General features: G+C 39.5%; 1 protein-coding gene across 2 annotated transcripts; it reads left to right on the plus strand.

Annotated features, from left to right (window-relative positions):
* The first annotated feature begins 101 nt into the window (after positions 1 to 101).
* On the plus strand, positions 102 to 16,552 carry SLC4A1AP (solute carrier family 4 member 1 adaptor protein). Of its 2 annotated transcripts, none has more exons than XM_053938264.1 (14): positions 102 to 653; positions 1,366 to 1,549; positions 2,241 to 2,363; positions 3,176 to 3,236; positions 4,089 to 4,228; positions 4,354 to 4,514; positions 5,035 to 5,104; positions 8,838 to 9,027; positions 9,852 to 9,963; positions 10,543 to 10,783; positions 11,544 to 11,618; positions 12,635 to 12,702; positions 14,844 to 14,916; positions 16,104 to 16,552. In XM_053938264.1, the coding sequence occupies exons 1-14, from the start codon at positions 117 to 119 to the stop codon at positions 16,151 to 16,153; spliced, it is 2,085 nt and encodes a 694-aa protein (XP_053794239.1). In that variant the 5' UTR covers positions 102 to 116; the 3' UTR covers positions 16,154 to 16,552. The 2 variants fall into 2 exon arrangements, with proteins under 2 accessions (XP_053794239.1, XP_053794240.1); XM_053938265.1 differs by lacking the exon at positions 16,104 to 16,552 and adding an exon at positions 15,617 to 16,069.
* The last annotated feature ends 348 nt before the right edge of the window (positions 16,553 to 16,900 follow it).

Here is a 16,900-nt window from a genome sequence, read left to right on the forward strand (position 1 = left end):
CCCCGGGCCGCGCTGGGCGGCGGCGGAGCGACCCCGGGAGCTGCGCCCTGCCCCTGGCACTGCAGCGCCGCGGCGCTCGTTCCTGGAGGACTCCGTTTGGGAACGGACCCGGGAAGATGGCGGAGGCGGCCGAGGCAGCGGAGGCCGAGCCCGCCGAGCCCGCCGCCTTCAAGCGCCCGAGCCGCCCGCTGCCCGCCCCCCCCGGGCCCGGCGACCCGGGGCCTAGCCCGCCGGGAGCCCCCCGCGCAGCCGCCGCCGCGCCGCCCGCGCCGCGCTACGAGGAGCCGCCGTGGGGCAGCCGCCCGCCCGCCGGCTCCGGGTACGGGCTGGAGGTGCTGAAGGGCGGCGTGGTGCTGGGCTCGGTGCGGCTGGAGGACAGCAGCTGGTTCTTGGTGGGGCGGCTGCCCGGCTGCGCCGTGTCCCTGGAGCACCCGTCGGTGTCGCGGCACCACGCCGTGCTGCAGTACCGCGGCGCCGGCTGCTCCCCCGACGACCCCAGAGGCGCCGATGCCGCCGGGTTCTACGTGTACGATCTGGGCAGCACCCACGGCACCTTCCTCAACAAGGCGCGGGTGCCGCCCCGCACCTACTGCCGGGTGCGGGTGGGCCACGGGCTGCGCTTCGGTGGCAGCTCCCGCCTCTTCCTCCTGCAGGTGGGTCGGGGCTCGGGCTCGGGCGGCTCCGGAGCGTGTGCGGGGTGGTAAAGGCTGGCCCGGATCAGGCTCGGGAGTTTTCCCGGCTTCATCGGGTGACCGCCTGAGGTGTCAGGAGGTTTGGTAGCAGCCCAGCGCTGCCGCGGTTGTTTGACTGGGAGAAAAGCTGTGGCTATCTGCTGCCGGCACTGCAGTGAGGTGTGGGGCTGCGGGTTTCTGCTGATGTGCTGTGAGTGCAAAAGGCATTTCTCTCCAACAGTGTGATGTATTAGGAATGTCTTTCTGACAGTATGATGCCCCAATAAATAAAGAACTAATATTTCTTTGTGAAAAAGGGGAGTGTTTATTAGGGACTTGGACAGCACTTTGTTTGTTTGTTGTACACACACTTCAGAAGCTGCTCATTCCTCAGATTCACCCATGTAGTTCTGACGTGAATTTTTGCCTTTAGTCTTTTAATTACAATTACATGTGAGATGGATCGAACTGCAAGTACACTATAGTGTTTACTTCTCCGTGCCTTTCTTTTGAAAATACCATTAAAACTAATATATTTTGGAATGCAAACCATAACTAATAGTCAAATAATTCCTCTTTTTGAAGAGCGGTGTAATGATGTGCCTATGTTATGATATGTAACCTGCATGTGTGCTGGAAATACTTGTTTGGGTTTTTTTAAAAACACTTCTGCTAATTTTCTGTTTTGACTTAGGGACCCAAAGAGGACCAGGAGTCTGAGTCAGAGCTAACTGTGACTGAACTGAAGGCACTACGCAAGCAGCAGCAAGCAAAATTAGAAAAGACAATGTTGGGAGAGGACTCTGATGAGGAAGATGAGAAAGAGGAGAGAAATGAAAGCAGTCAGAATAGTGATATGAGCTGCTCATGGGGCATGGGTAAGTGAGGATGTATTGATTGGCTGATATGTATTAGAAGGTCTGTAAGCCCGTTTTCAGTGAATATTAGGGTTAATATTCCAACTGGCTACCAAGAGTCACAATCAAGTCAAAGTTTTTGAGTACAAATGAATCCTGCTGCTGCTAAAAAGAAGGGTATGTGGCAAGCTACCATCCAGTGAGCTCCTTTTAAACAGGAGGAGGTAATTTTCCTATACCTATAAAAGGCCATGAAACTTAGAGCTTAATTAATGCACTTTGGGTTGCTCCTGTGATGATGTCCACACTTTTGCCCAAGAGGTGAAATTTAACTGCTTGAGACTTCTATGCACTATAGCTATCTTTACATTTAAACAGGAAGTCCACGTATTAGAGCTAGAGAAATTATAATTAATGAGCTTTTTGCAACAAAGTGAGTTGGGCTTTTTTGAGAGAAAATATATAAGGTCATAAACCTTTGAAAGTACTGAAACTGCAGAATTGATCTGCAAAACTGAATCATGTATTGGAATAACTAATAGCAAAAAAAAACTTTTTTTTTTTTATTTGGTACAGGAATAATAAATTTAAGGGAAGTAAGGGAAGTAATTTTCTGATGTAGCTGCTACTTCTTTCAAACTAATGAAAGTTGAAATATGATGGTGTTCTCTTTCTGATGTTTCATGGGGTGTTTTTGGACTTTGTCTTCTAGGGGAGGATGCTGAGGAGGATGAGGTTGAAGAAAACCCTATTGCTGTTGATTTTCAGGATGTTCAAGATGCCTTTTATATGAAAGACCCTAGGAAGGCCTTACAGGGCTTTTTTGATAGAGAAGGTAATTTTTTCTTTTTTTTTATTAAATGTGATATTTTTTTTTTATTCAGCAAAGTGTTACTTTGTTTTTTTATGTTTCAGGGGAATATAAGGTGTTATGTGGGAGCAAAACTTTCTGTTACACTGTGGGTAACATTTTTTTGTTTCAGGTTTTGGTGGGGATTTGTGGTGGTTTGTTTTGGGTTTTTTTCATTAAAACTTGGCTCACCATTGTATATCTGAGTCTTGGTTACTAATTCCTAAACTGCAGTGAGCAGCTTGTATTCTGGAATATTCTTCAGCTTGTATCCTCTGGAGTGACACTCAAACTTCACCCATGCTTTGGAGCTATGTGGAAAAATCAAAACCCCTCAGTTTCCAGACTATTTGCTTTGGAGATGGCTGTAATTGTGTATAACTGTAAAATGGGAAAATCTAAAAAAGGCAATAATTAAGTGGTCTAAAGTTTCAGTGGTTGCTAGTGAAACTTAAAGAATATTTACTTACTTGTTGAAGTGAAAAAGCAACCTTGAAGACAAACAGTATCTGTGAATTCAGATTGTAAATTGTTGTTGCTTCAGCATCATTTACTTTAATACATACAGAGACAAGATTTTTTTTTCTTTGAATTACATGTTCCTAAACAGGCCACTTAGAGATTTTTTGGTCTGAAAAAGCCTTGATTTTGAAAAAAAAAACCAAACCGGCATAAGTAAAGCTAAATCATGGAATGTAGCAAGAACTTGTTATTCCTTTTGTTTAGAAGAATGCTGTAAAGATCATTCCTGCTTATTTCAATTTTGGTTACTACATCAATTTTATTTTCTTCTCTAGGAGAAGAGTTAGAATATGAGTATGATGATCGTGGTCACAACAGCTGGCTATGCAGGATCAAGTATGTACATCTCCATTCCTTCGGTACATGGAAGTTGACTGTTGGAATTTGCAAACAAAACTGAAGGAATTAATTGTTGTGTCACACTTGGCAAGGAAGCCAACTAAATTTAGACTTAAGACCTGATACTGAGACAGAAGTTCAAGGATCAGTGCCTAGTTCAATGTCTGCGCTTCTTTTTTGTTCTTACAAGATTTGGTTTTCCTAGAGGATGAAAATTGGGAAAGCAAGGGTCTAGGTTCTTTCAGCTCCCCTTGTTTTGAGCAGTATGTAAAATAGAAATACAAGAGAAGAAACTAGGAAACAATCTCTTTCAATTCCTAATGAGAAAGATCAAAAAAAACTCAATTCTACTGTGTGTCCAATTTCAGTTCCTGTATGGTATAAGACAGTTTTTGAGGGGTTCCTGCTAGAGACCACTAATGTAATTCTTTTATAAGACAGAAGAAGGTGAGGTGGAAATTAAGTTAACAAGTCTCAACATGGTAATGATTGTACTGCTTAAAAATCCTTTGCTTTGTCATGGAAACTATTTGTTACCCATGCTGTATGGAGACAAGATACCTGTACTTAAGATGATTCAGGGATTGACATTTAACCTTTTAACTTCCTGTATTTCTAATGGAATAAATAGAGGAAAAATTACTGTTTGGACCAGTGAAATACAAATTGACTTACATGATTAGGAAATCATGTTTGTGTTTTGATTGGTTGTGTATGAAATGAAAAGTGGAAAAATTTGACACAAAAAAAGATTGAAATGAAATGGCAATGCCATTGTAAAATATCTGAGTAGCATCCCTGAAAAGCTGTTTGTATCTGAGCTGTTCTCTGATCCTTCAAACTGAACAGGTTGCCTGTGGATGATGCATCAGGGAAGCAGCTAGTGGCAGAAGTTCTCCATTCAGGAAAAAAGAAGGAAGCAATGATACAATGTGCACTGGAAGCTTGCAGGCTGCTTGATGCTCGAGGAGTACTGAGGCAAGAAGCAGGTGAGTAACTGGGATCATTCTAAATGCCCTAAATTAGGGATTTGAGATTGCTGTCTTGAATTTGCTTTATTGCTGAGTGATATGCAAATCATTTTGTTTCTTGCCTTCTCCTGTGCCTTTCTCAGTATCCCGAAAAAGGAAATCAAAGAACTGGGAAGATGAGGATTTTTATGACAGTGATGATGACACCTTCCTCGATCGAACTGGTGCTGTGGAAAAGAAACGACTGAACAGAATGAAGAAAGCCGGTAAAATAGAAGAAAAACCAGAGACTTATGACTCCCTGGTAAGAACAATTCTTATGACATGTCAGGGTTAATCTCTCATGTCTGTATTATATTATGACTAAGAAGAAATCTTAGTGGATCATGGCAGTGGATGAAGGAAATGCCAGAACAAGGTAGTTTTAAATTAGTTTTAAATAATTCCAAGCTTTTAAGTCCACAGGACACATCCCAAAGAACTATCTCATTCTCCTTCAAAGAATAAGAATCCTGGATTGACAGGCATATGACAACAATAAATCCTACAAAGACAGTAGGTTGTGAGGGATAGGAGGTGTTGGAGGGTTCAGTGGTGCTATAACACTGCTGTAGAAGAATTATGCATACTGTTGTGTTTCAGAAATAATTTTCCATGTCAAAAAATGATTAGGAAGAATCTAGACTTCTAATTTTTTTCAGCCCAGGAACTCCTGGTCAAAGCTCAGAAGTAGAAAAGTGGAAGTAATTTGATAGGATACTTGAGAACTGTTAAAATGAGATTTTAACAAGGTAAAGTCTTCTAAACATGTTTCTCTCTCACAGGTCACAAAGCTAAAAGAAGCAGAAAATGAGCTTTCTGAAATAACAGAGAAGCTGAAAGTTTCAGGGAAAGGTAAGGTGTGAAGTTTATTTCATCCTAATGCTTTCCATAAAGAATAATACAGAGCCGAAAATTATCTTAGGGATTACTCTTTTCAAAGGTTTGGGGTTTTTGTTTTTCAGTGTCCACTTTTCACAAAGGGATAAGAAGGTTTGCAGGTCACTGAGTTAGCTTGAGAGAATTCTTAGAGTCTTCATTCAATAGTTTATGTACTCTGTTTATAGTCACTTGCTAATGAATGCAGCTTTTTCCAAAGCAAGCAACATCTAAGTTAAAGTAAGGTGGCAAGTGTACAAGCTCCTGGAGTTCTGAGAGGGTGAGTATTATTACTGTTTATCTGCCCATATTGCTGAAAGTGACCCAATTTGATAAACGCTGTGTTTTCCTCTCCCTTAAAAAAACATCTATAAGGGAGAAGGAAAAAACTCATAAAAAAGGTAATATATTTTACTTCACTTCTCTCATTGTAAACACATTGTATAAAGGAAAGGTGGGAAGTGAGAAATGTGGAGGCAAAGCAGTTGACACTTAACCCTTGTTCAGTGACCATGCCAGTACAGGAGAGTGCCATTCAGGTTCTAGGATTATGCCTTTGTTTCTAAAAGCAGAGCCTTTCCAGACCAGTGATGGTATCTGTTAGTGAGTTATATTTAAAAGCAAACTGTACCAATGGCTGCATTTTGCTTCCTGTTACTGATGATGTCTCATGGAGTAAAAAAAGGAAGGTGGGAAGGAAATGTGTTTAGGCTGGTTGTTCACACAAAAACCTTACTAACAAAGTTGGCATTAATAAAGGCTGCGCCATTAGTTTAGTCTCCAAGAAGCCTAGAGCAGTGTGACAGCTGGGCTATCTGCTGTGCCTTACATGGCTGTGTTTCTTTCTAGTTATTCAGCTCGTCACCAAAACTCATTTGTATCAACATCTTTGTTGGTGATTGATTATACCAGATCCCTGTTCAAAAAGCAGTACCATTCCACCAATCATTCAAACTGATGTTCTGCATGTTTGAAGGAATTGTTTTCAACTTCATACTTCTGATAAATATTTAGCAATTGACCAGCAAAATAAGCTAATGCTTAGATTGTCTGAGAGGTGTAATTCCAAGCTTTCATATCTTCTGATACCTTTGTTTCTACTGATACTGTTTCTCAAGAAGACTGTTGAACTACATTGTAGTAGAGACTGGGTGAAGGGAGAGTAAAGTCATTTTTATACTTCTGCTAACACCATATAATGCTGTAGGCCCCTTCCCTACCAAAACCTGGTTGTGCAATCCCAATGCACGTGTTTTTGTAAGTTACAGGTGGTTACACAGCTAGTTTAGAGCCTTGGAAAAAAGTGCAGTCTTGGCACTTACTGAAACACAGAATCATTCAGTATTGGATGGGAATTCCCTAGAACTAGGCCAGAGTAAAACAAACGTAGCAAATATTGCATCAATCAGCTGGTTTGTTTGGGTGTTTTGTAGTTCCTTTGGTTTTCTCTTATTTGAATGTTTTAGGTTAATCACAGATGTTGAGAAAGCCAGGAGCAGGGTTATTGACCATGGAACATTTGTACCAGTGTCATGATCTGTCCAGCAAAACTGCTGCATTACATCCAGTTCTCAAACCTCAATGCATGTTTGTTTGCTCTAAGTGAGTATTTGGAGCCTAAAGACAAGAGTGTAGAGACACCAGTGAGTGAATGACAGGCTAAATTGCTACACCTCTTACCAAGCGCTTGGAGAAATGAAGTAGTTGTCTAAAAAAGTCTCAGTAGAAGTTCACAAATAGTTCCCTGGGGTTCTTCAGAACTAATTACTGGTGGACTGACTTGGTATCACTCACTCACTGATGCTGCTGAATGCAGATCAAATATGTGGAGCTCTTCATTCTCATCTTTGGTTGCCTGTTCAGGAAAAATATCAATAAGTTGATGGTGCATTAAATAGCCCTGTAGCTTTTTGTCACTGGGATATAAAGTATAATAGACATGATTGATTCACCTCCTAGTAATGTCAGATTTTAATTCAGTAGTGTAGAAAACTGCTGCAGCAGATAAGGCATGCTAACTGTAACCCTGCAAGCTGAACTGGCTGATATTAGGCACTGTTAGTGGAATTGAGCAGAGAATCCAATTTGCAAGAAGGGGTGATCCAGCTCCCTCAGCATCACTCACTGACTGAAACACTTACACCACTCTGCAGTGCAACAGCAAGCTCTGGGTTTAATTGTGAAGCTTTAATTGTTCTGAAGAATATGACTACTCACTAAACCACATCTTTGTAATTTTATGTTTAAATCAAATTATCATTCTGCTCAGCTCCTGCCTGCAAGGAGGTTTAGACATTGTTAACAATACCTTCTCATTGTTGGTTTTTATCTCGGTTCATATAAATAGTTGTGATGAAAAGAAAGAGTATTTCTATCAGAATTTCTTTTATGACATGTTTTGTCATCATTTTTGCTTGCATGGAGGTGGATGCTACAACTGTTTCTTATCTTTTGAAGTCTATTAATTCTGTATAGCTTTGAACAGTTACTGTTACGGCTTTTGTGTATTTTCAAATATTTTCAAATTTGTTTTATATCAGAAATATCCTTTTCAATTGAATCCATTTGTAAGCATGAGTCTTATTAGACTTTCCTCTAATTATTTAAGTCTTAATAGTAATAAGTCTGCTTAATATTATTAATTGAGCAGTAAAACTGCTCAAATATGTACTCTTTAGAATAACTTAGTCTGTTTTATTTTTATGCATTTAAAATTTCAAGTGCTACTTAATTAGCTGAAGCTGAACTGAAAATAACTCATTGATCAAATAATTACACTTGTGCATATATACAAAAACACTTTTAAAGCAGAAAATACATATTGGATTTGCCACTTTTCATTGAATATTAAAAGGCAGAAAACTATCTGTCAAAAGACTCATTAAAATTCTGGCAAGAACATTTTTCTTTGTTTGCCTCCAGGTTATTTTTGAATACCATATAACAACTTCTGAAACACTGTTCAAGTCAAAGAAAGGCATTTTCTGGATATTTTTGTTTGGTTATTTTAAATCCAGGTATTAGAAGAGTATTTCTTTTTCTTAGTCATTAGAGATTTAGTTTTACCTCCTGAGTTTTATTTTAATTAGTCAAGTATGCATAATATTGTTAATATTTTGAAATTAGGTGGAGTAGAAAGACTGTCATTACTCTTTTTCAAGTTCAAAGCAGTTTTCTTGCAGAAAATCTAGTCAAAATAAAGGTACTGTGTGATTGGCCTAATGCATGAAATTTTGTTTGTATGCACTCTTTCAGGAGTAGAAGGCAGCGTTGATTGATTTTGAACTTTGCAAATGTTATGATATAAACATCCCAGAAATGTCAAAATCTGATTCCCTATGCAGTGGTGTAGGTTTTCATGTGGCTGGGATTAGTTTAGTTTGTGACTACAAAAAAATCCCTAAAAGCCACTTTTTTAGGGAGAGCGGATCTTGAAGTGAGATGAACAACCAGGAATAGCACTCACAAAGAAACATTCTGTTTTAAGAGAGGCTTTTTCAGATAAGTGAATTAAAGTTTACTTTCAGGCTTTTGTTAGGAGAAATGCTTTCATCTTTCCAGGCCTAACAACCTCCATTATTTCACAATTCAACAGAAACTCACAGGGAGGATAGTTGTTCCTATGTACCTTATTCTCTAAAGGCAGGATCTGATGATTACAGTTATGTCCCCCCTATAACATTATATATCTTCCCTTTATCTTGCCTAGTCCAGTCCCATCCAGCAGCTCAAGATTCTTTGGATGAGTTCATGACTGAAATAAAATCAGGATGCACGTTAGACAGCGTGGCACGAAAGAAGCTTCACTTGCGGTCGTTTGAACTGAAGAAAGAGCAGCAGAGACTGAAAGGGTTAATAAAGCTTGTCAAGCCTACAGAACTGCCTGAGCTGAAGCCCCAGTAAGTCTTGGTGAAAACATAAAACAATTACTTTTCCCTTTATTCTTATCCATGGGCAGTTGTGCAAGCCCAGTAAATAGGCAGCTTTCCAATCACAAAAGCAGGACAGCCTTCCAGACTGCCTGGCTCGTCTCTTTAAGGAGCTGCTATGCCCCTGGGCTGTTGCAGCATCTATGGTTGAGGGAAACGCACAGCACTGGAGTGAGACCAGCCCAAGCTGGCAGGATGACACAGGTAAGGGACTGGAAGCAGACTGTTAGCTTCTTTAATTTTTTCCCACATGCATCCAAAAGGAACTGAAGAATTTTACAGATACTATGTACATCATGAAACCCACTTTCACTCTGTTAAATGTATTTGGAAGTCAAATGTAGTGGCTGTTCAGCTACTGCCTAGCAGCATCACTGCAGTTTAAGAGGGTATGTGCTGGGTTCATTTACTAGTGGCAGCTTGATTAGAGGTTAATTACCTAATTCATTTAAGTTAAGGTTTGGCCTCCAAGTGTGTTTTTATATATAAATATGTGTGTATTTATGCAGTTGAATTTAAGTGAGACTATGTGATACAGAGGGTTTTTTCCCTTGTTCGTTTATTTTTTGCTTCCTATTATGGCATGTGTCTGAATCCTATAACATATATGTAGGATGGGAGGAATCATCTCCTGCAGCATCCTCCCTGGATGCTGCAAGTGGGAGAGAGAAAATGATTTTTATATATCCACTTCTCATAGGCAGACTTTTTTTTTTTTTTTTTTTTTTGCATTGGTATATATGACTTGTTTGATACTTTGTATACTGTTTCCCTTTGTGTCTAATTTTTATTAGGAGTGGGAGTTACAGTCTGAATGCAGAGAACAAGCCTAAAAAGATGAACCTGCCTCTCTTTGGTGCAATGAAAGGGGGGAGCAAATTCAAACTGAAAACTGGAAGCCTAGGGGTAAGTTGGACTTGTAAGCATTGCAGGTCAGTGGCTGTTTGTAGGACCACCTTCTCAGGCTGTGAAGGCTGTAGGTGGCAACTGTGTCTTCTAACATGCATGGAAACAGGATGGAGGTGCAGCTTGTGCAAGTGGAAGGTGCATGGGCAATGAGCAGGGGCTGTTGGATGTCGTTTGCTGCCAGCAGTTGCCATTCTGTGTCCTTGTACAGCCAGTTTCCTGGGGCACAGCTGTGGTCAAAAGGCAGAGGATCAAGAGAGGCAGTCTGGGGACATGAGGCTGAACCAGTGCTCTGCCTCAGCTGCCAGTCCTTTTCTTGTTTTTCTCCATCCTCATAGCCAAGATTATATCTATGATTGATGCAGTTTCCAGTGTCCCTCTTAAGAAAAGACTGCACTCCTTGTTGATGGACTGGACATGTTTTTTCATCTTCCATCGCTACTAATAGCTTTTCCTTAAACCCTAACTATTTGTCATCCTGAGAGTGTTTCCTTACCAGCTGTCAGTGCTTTTCCTGTAATGAGTATCTGTGACACCTGCCTCTGTCTTGGCACTGATGCTCAAGTCTTTGTCTTGCAGAAGTTGCCTGTTAAGCGTCCAGACATCCCTGAAAGCTTGTTAAAAACGAAAGATGATGGACCAGAGGAGGAGGAGGAAGAAGAAGAAGAAGAAATTGAAGAGCAGCAAGAAGCACATGCAGTAAACAGCAGAGTGTCAAACCTAGAAATGAAGATGACAATAGAGAAAGAAACAGGGGAAGAAACTCATGCTCCTGATGGCTCCCCTTGCAGTAACAAAAATCTAGAATCCCTTCAGGACGGTAAACCATTGTTTCTGATTTTTCTAGTAATGAAGATGTCTGTTACTGCTGAACTTCTAAGAACTATGTGAATCAAATGTTTTGAGTCACAGGTTCTCCAGACTATTTCTTTTCCACAGTTTTTTTTTTGCCATGAGTCCAGAGTCCATGTGGCAGCAGCTGAGTTTCACATGGTTCAAGGTGAAGGTCTGCTTGGCAGTCAGTTTTTCATGCTTTTTGGTGACTTAGAACAAATCTCCTGGATGTAAGGAAGTCCTATTTTGATATGCCCTGTTTCCATTCAGTTGATTGTCCAAATGAAAACAACTGCAATGTTTTGTTGGCAGTAAAAGTGACATAATAAGAAAAAAAAAGTCTGTGCAAAACTTCAGATCCATTTGTAAGGAAGAAAAACAATTTCAAAAGTGGTAATGGAAAGGTACCTGTGAGGTATCTCCAATCCCTCCTTTCCTGTATCAGCCTGATGCATTTGAAAAGTCAGTAATGATATTTCTCAGTGAACAATATGTTTGATAACAGAAAGCTTTTTGACTTAATGCTGGACATGTTGCTGCAGAAAAGTGTTTTAACAGATCACAGAATTTTCTTTATTGTATTGCAATGGACTTGTTGGATGAAATAATTTGGAAGATTTTTGAGAGAAGAGTTCTTCCTGAGACAAATGTAGCAAAGAGTTCCCTTTTGTGCTTGGTCTCAGAGATGCACTCTGCTCATCAGAGTTACTGTAGAGCCTCTAAGCTCTTCCTTTTTTGTGTTACAGGGATTGATTTTCTGCCTGAGCCAAAGGTACTGAGGAGTGAATCTCAAATGGGACCCTCACAAGAGAAATCCCAAGGTGAACAGTACAATACAGGCTATTTTGTAATAGGATGTGGGTTTAGAAACTGACTAAAGGACTTATTATCTTATGTGGGTCAAAGGAAACTGAGCCTAATCTAGAGTCTAGAATTAAAATGAAGATGGTGTTTTGCTTGGGAAGTAGAAAGGGTATGGTAAAGACTGGGCACTTCCATTATATTACAGCTGCCCTTGCTTTTCATAGTCATTAACTGGTTAGAGTTTTTGTGTTCCAAAAAATCATCATGAGAAGAATAATTAATTTAGGAGACTATGATGATGCTTTTTCCTCTGTTATTCTTTTGCACTAACTCTTAACAATACAGAAGGACAAAACTTTCTTTTATAAAGTGACAAATAACATTAGGTAATAATCTGCTGGTGACGTAGATGATGCCTCTGCATGTACGCACAAAAAATCAGATCTTGAAAATGAAGAATGTTGGGTGTACATAGAGGAGATCTTTATGACCTTTCTATTTTTTTGTAACTGAGATTCCTTAGAATCTGTCCTCATCATCTTACCCATAGAGAGCCATGAGAGTATCAGTATTTCAAATACTAAATGGCAGAAAACCAAGGAATTCTTTTCACCCATCAACTCTTAAAGTTTGGAGTTTGTTTGTTTTTTTAAAAAGCAAATTTGTCCTGCACATTTCCTACTCCTTCCTTTCTAAATCAATCACTGCAGTGATTACAGGTAGTGTCTTTTAGAAAATAAATATCTTGACATTAACTCAGCTAAAAAGTTAGTATTACAGAATCACTAATAGAGGATCTTACTAAACTACATTCAGTTACATGACTGATAGTGTAGTTAACATAAGTTAAATCTAGGAAAAACAATAAGGTGTTCAGCAGTATTATTCTCAAGTAAGAATTGAGGTACAGTGAAATATCTTGGATTCATCTTCCTTATGGATGTATTAATTTTTATGTGAACTTCCTATAAGTTTATATCTGTAGAATTGGTCATTTGCGCTGTGTCATAAAACAATTCTGCTTTCTTCCCAGCATCCAAGGTAGTAAATAAGGAACCTGAAGAGACATCTGAGAAAGTTAAAATCAATAACTCAAGCAAGGTCAGTTACAACACATTGACTCCTGCAGCTTAAGAGGAAGTAATTTGTAGGCTCTTTTTTAGTGAAATAGTAACAAGTTGATGGAGTCTAACTTGGTGGTTGCAGTGCTCCTCTGCTGACTAAGACTCAAATGTAGAACTATACACTGCCATTGAACACAGATTTTGGGGTCTCGGATGAAAAGGTAAAACACAGCATTTCAGGCATCCTAGAGGCTCTCTGTTCAACCACAAAGGTTTGGGTTGTTTTTTTTTTTTTTTACACCTTTTCACTTGGCAGTTACTGATTGCTGCTTCTCCTGTATCAGAAGTGTTGTAGAACATAGGTGCTCTCCAGGCTTTGGAATGTCAATGCAAATCTTTCCATGGAAAGTAGCCTGGGAAATACATATTGGCTGACACAGAACACACGGTACTAAAGCTGCAGTTAGTCTGTATCAAACCTCATCCTTCTCTGTAATATGTGAAAGAGATGAGTTTGAGAGATTAATGTCTTGCAACCAAGTTATCACTAAATTTGAGTAGTTGTACCAGATAATGTTTCTCCTGTGCATAAGATTTGTATTAAAATGTAAAGTATGTAAACTTTGCACATTTTGGGACTCAGTCAATTGTTGACTTCCTGGAGCTGGTAAGGATCTTCTCTGACAGCCTAATGATTATTGTAAGGCTCTTCCCTTCAGAGGGCATCCCACCCTTCTGCTGACTTGGTGGACCACAAGTTCTGACCACTGGGACAGTTTCTTTGTGGGAACCATCTAATTTTAGTCCTGGAGCACTTACTGAACCTCAGAGCCCTGCATCCTGTGTGTGCTGACTGCTGCTTTGTTAGTTCTGGCTGAGGACCCAGGGATTGGGTAGGCACAGTCCTCAGAGCTGTCTTTTGTTGCTGACCTCACTAAAGATGCTGAAGAAATCGAGAGTTTATTTATGCTGGTAAAGCCCAAGTTTTACCACTTTTATGAGTATGGGAGGACAAGGCAGTTTTTCATGCTGAGGCAGTCAAGTCAGCACCTCTCATCAGCAGAGAGTTTGCTCTAACACTGAGCATTCTCCAAATGCCAGATGGCTTAAGTGTATTCTTTCTCCCATCACAAATCACTTTTTCCACATGCTGTCTCTGCCTTTGGGCTCAGATCTTGCATGGAAAGTATCAACCAGAAGTCAGTTGGGTTTTTATGGGGTTTTTTTTGTTTGTTTTTTTTTTTTTTCTTTTTGTAATATTTCAATAACTTTGAATCATGTAAAACTGGAAAAATAATTTTCAAGTGATTGTTCACAAGCCATATTTAAAAGCTGTACAACTCTGCAGTCTAATGTTTTGGAAAACATTAGTCTTCTGAAAAAGTTATTGAGGGAATGAAATTTGTTTCAACTGCATAACTTTAGACTGTAATGATGCTACAGAGTAATGCAAATCAGTGCTGAGTAATTTGGCCTTATTTTGAGCTCTTAAGTCTTTCATTCTACAGTTGTATGATTTTTTTTACCTGCAGTTGTTGGAAACAGAAGTTGTTGAGAAAATGATGCTGATGTGGCAAAATCTAAAAATCTAGGGACAAAAAGATACTGCTGTGTCAACAACTTCATTGCAAGTGACCTGTTGTGGTTTGCTTTAACATTTCAAGATGCCAGTGAGACCTGAAAACAATGAGCATTCTTTTCTTTTTGAAAACTAAGTTACCCTTACATAACATCTAAACTTTTATAAGCTCCAGTTTGAAAGTCACTTTAAACCCAAAGTTTTCAGTGGTATTGCGCATTGAAATCAGTAGAGCACCTATTGAAAATGCTGCTCTAAAGCTTTTACCTGCATAAAGAAATCCTATGTCAAATGACATCACCAAACATTAGGATTAAACTGTCCAGAAGTTGACAGGTTCTGTTTTGAGAGGAAATTGGACTGGATGACCTCCAGAGGTCCCCTCTAAACAGCATGTTTATTAGTCTGTGACTCTAATGGAAATGAACTGGATCTATTTGAGAGTTTGATTTTTCTTCTGTATTACTGTTTTCATCCTTGACTCTTGTAGAAATAATCCTCACCTCTCATTATTTGTCTTTGAATTAGTGAGGGATTTAGTGGCTGTGACACAGTGGTGGGGGGGTACATCACCTTAAAAAATCTTCCTCTCTTTGCAGGTTCAACAACCTTTTTTTTCCTCACAATACCCAGATGATGACCCAGACTACTGCATATGGATTCCTCCTGCAGGTATCAACCATTTCCTTACTAGTTTTTGTCTCATAACTCAGGAATCTTCCAAATAAGTCGTCAGGATGTCCTTGCAAGTCCTTGAAAAAAAGCTAATTCAGGAATACTTTACCCAGAACCTGATGTTTTGTGGCATGCTATGCCCCATGTTTGTTGTATGGTCATGCAAGTCTTGCAGTGAAATACAGACTATATCTGTAGTAGCTTCATGGCAATGGAGAGATAGACCTGAAGTTTGTTTTTCAGTTCTGTAACATCTGAGAGAGCTACCTGCATTCACACATGGTGGTATGATAACCTAGTTGAAAGATGAGCTCAAACCTTCCCTAGGGATAAATGCTTCAGCAATGTTAGTATTGTCAGTTTTCACAGAAGTATGTGAAATTCAAAAATGCTTCTTTGCAGTTTTTTGCAAAAATCGTTGGAACACAAACACTGGGTCAGCTGTTTCAGAGAAAGTCTCAATAATGCTTCGGTGAAGGCACTGAATAATTAATGCACTCATCCAACATAGGTTAAACTTGAATATTTTTTTATCTTTAGTTCCAGGGTGTTTTTAGCTAGGTGAAGTTATTTTTAAACAGGGTAATGAATGTTCAGTTCCTCTAAAATAGAAAACTTATTTTCATGCATTGAGGTTTTCAGAGTAAGTTCAAAGCTAAGCCTTCACTTGATAGATTCATTACTATAATTTTTGTAGGGCTGTTGCAAGGTTACAGAAATAAGAATAAATTTCACTGAAGAAAACTGTTATCTGGTGAATCATCCTTCAATGAAAAGACTGCACATCTCTGACATATGAATCCACAGGAGCAGAATACTGGATTCAGTAACTGCAAAGTATAATCTGGGATAGTTAAGCAAGCAGTGTCCATAAGAGGGAGCTCTGTTCTTTGGCTCTGCCTGACAATAAACAGTCAAACGTTCCTTCTAAGCTGGCATTATGAGGACTCCAGAAAAAAAACCCAAACAAAACAGCCACAAAAACAGGAGTACCTGATGTACTCCTAACACTGTTAGTAAAATTGAAATGAGTACATCAAAAGACACATTGCAATATGCAGTCTGACTTTATCCTCTGTGCTTGTATGGCTGGTGCTACCTATAGACTTTTTCATACAGGAATACACATTTCTCTTAGGTAAGGGGTAAAAGGAATAATTCAACTCTTCCTCTTTGTCCATTAGGTCAAAGTGGTGATGGCAAGACTCATCTCAATGAAAAATATGGCTACTAAGCTTCCAGTGCCCCAGAGTACATCTGAGGCTTGAAGGACTGCTCTGTTTTGGGCTCTCTCACTACACGTTAAGTGACAGATAAGAGACTTGGATTTTCAGATGCTGTTTAAATCCAAGGGCATCAGCAGCTGCTCTGGCTCTTAGCTCTCCCTTTGTGTTTGTCTTCCAGATACTTTTTTTTAGGTAAATGCGCACACATTCTTCTGCCTCTTCTTTCACTTTTAGCCTTGTTTGTTTTTTGGTTTTTTTTAATTTGGCTTGAAACTGTAAGCTCATTTTTCCTTTTGTAAATAAAAGTAGACAAAAATATTAAAGGAATACACATCTGTATGCTTACAGGCTTGATAAAATTTATTCATATTGGGTTTATGCAATTAAAATAAGAAACACTACTGGTATCTTTCTGTGGCTGCTGTTTGAAAATACTGGTAAAACTTGAGGGTTCATTTTTTTTTCATTTTCTGTGGAAAAAAGAACAACTTACATTTTGAAAAGAAAATTGTTTTCATTTCTCCCTCATACAGTTGTTGGAATACCTGGTATGGAGTGGACAGGAAATAGTGAGTGTACAGTGTTACAAAGGTCCAGAAATGCCAAATAACTGAAGAGGCTGGCACTGCTTGGCACAGGGGGTAACGGAAGAAACAGATGGAAGAATATCCTGGAAAAGCCTATAATGGAGCCACAACATGAGCAAAGTGCCATCTTAATGCAGTTCAAGGCATGCCTGATAAATAGTCTTTGTC

The sequence above is a fragment of the Vidua chalybeata genome, chromosome 3 (assembly GCF_026979565.1).
Source record: "Vidua chalybeata isolate OUT-0048 chromosome 3, bVidCha1 merged haplotype, whole genome shotgun sequence".
Lineage (NCBI taxonomy): Eukaryota > Metazoa > Chordata > Aves > Passeriformes > Viduidae > Vidua > Vidua chalybeata.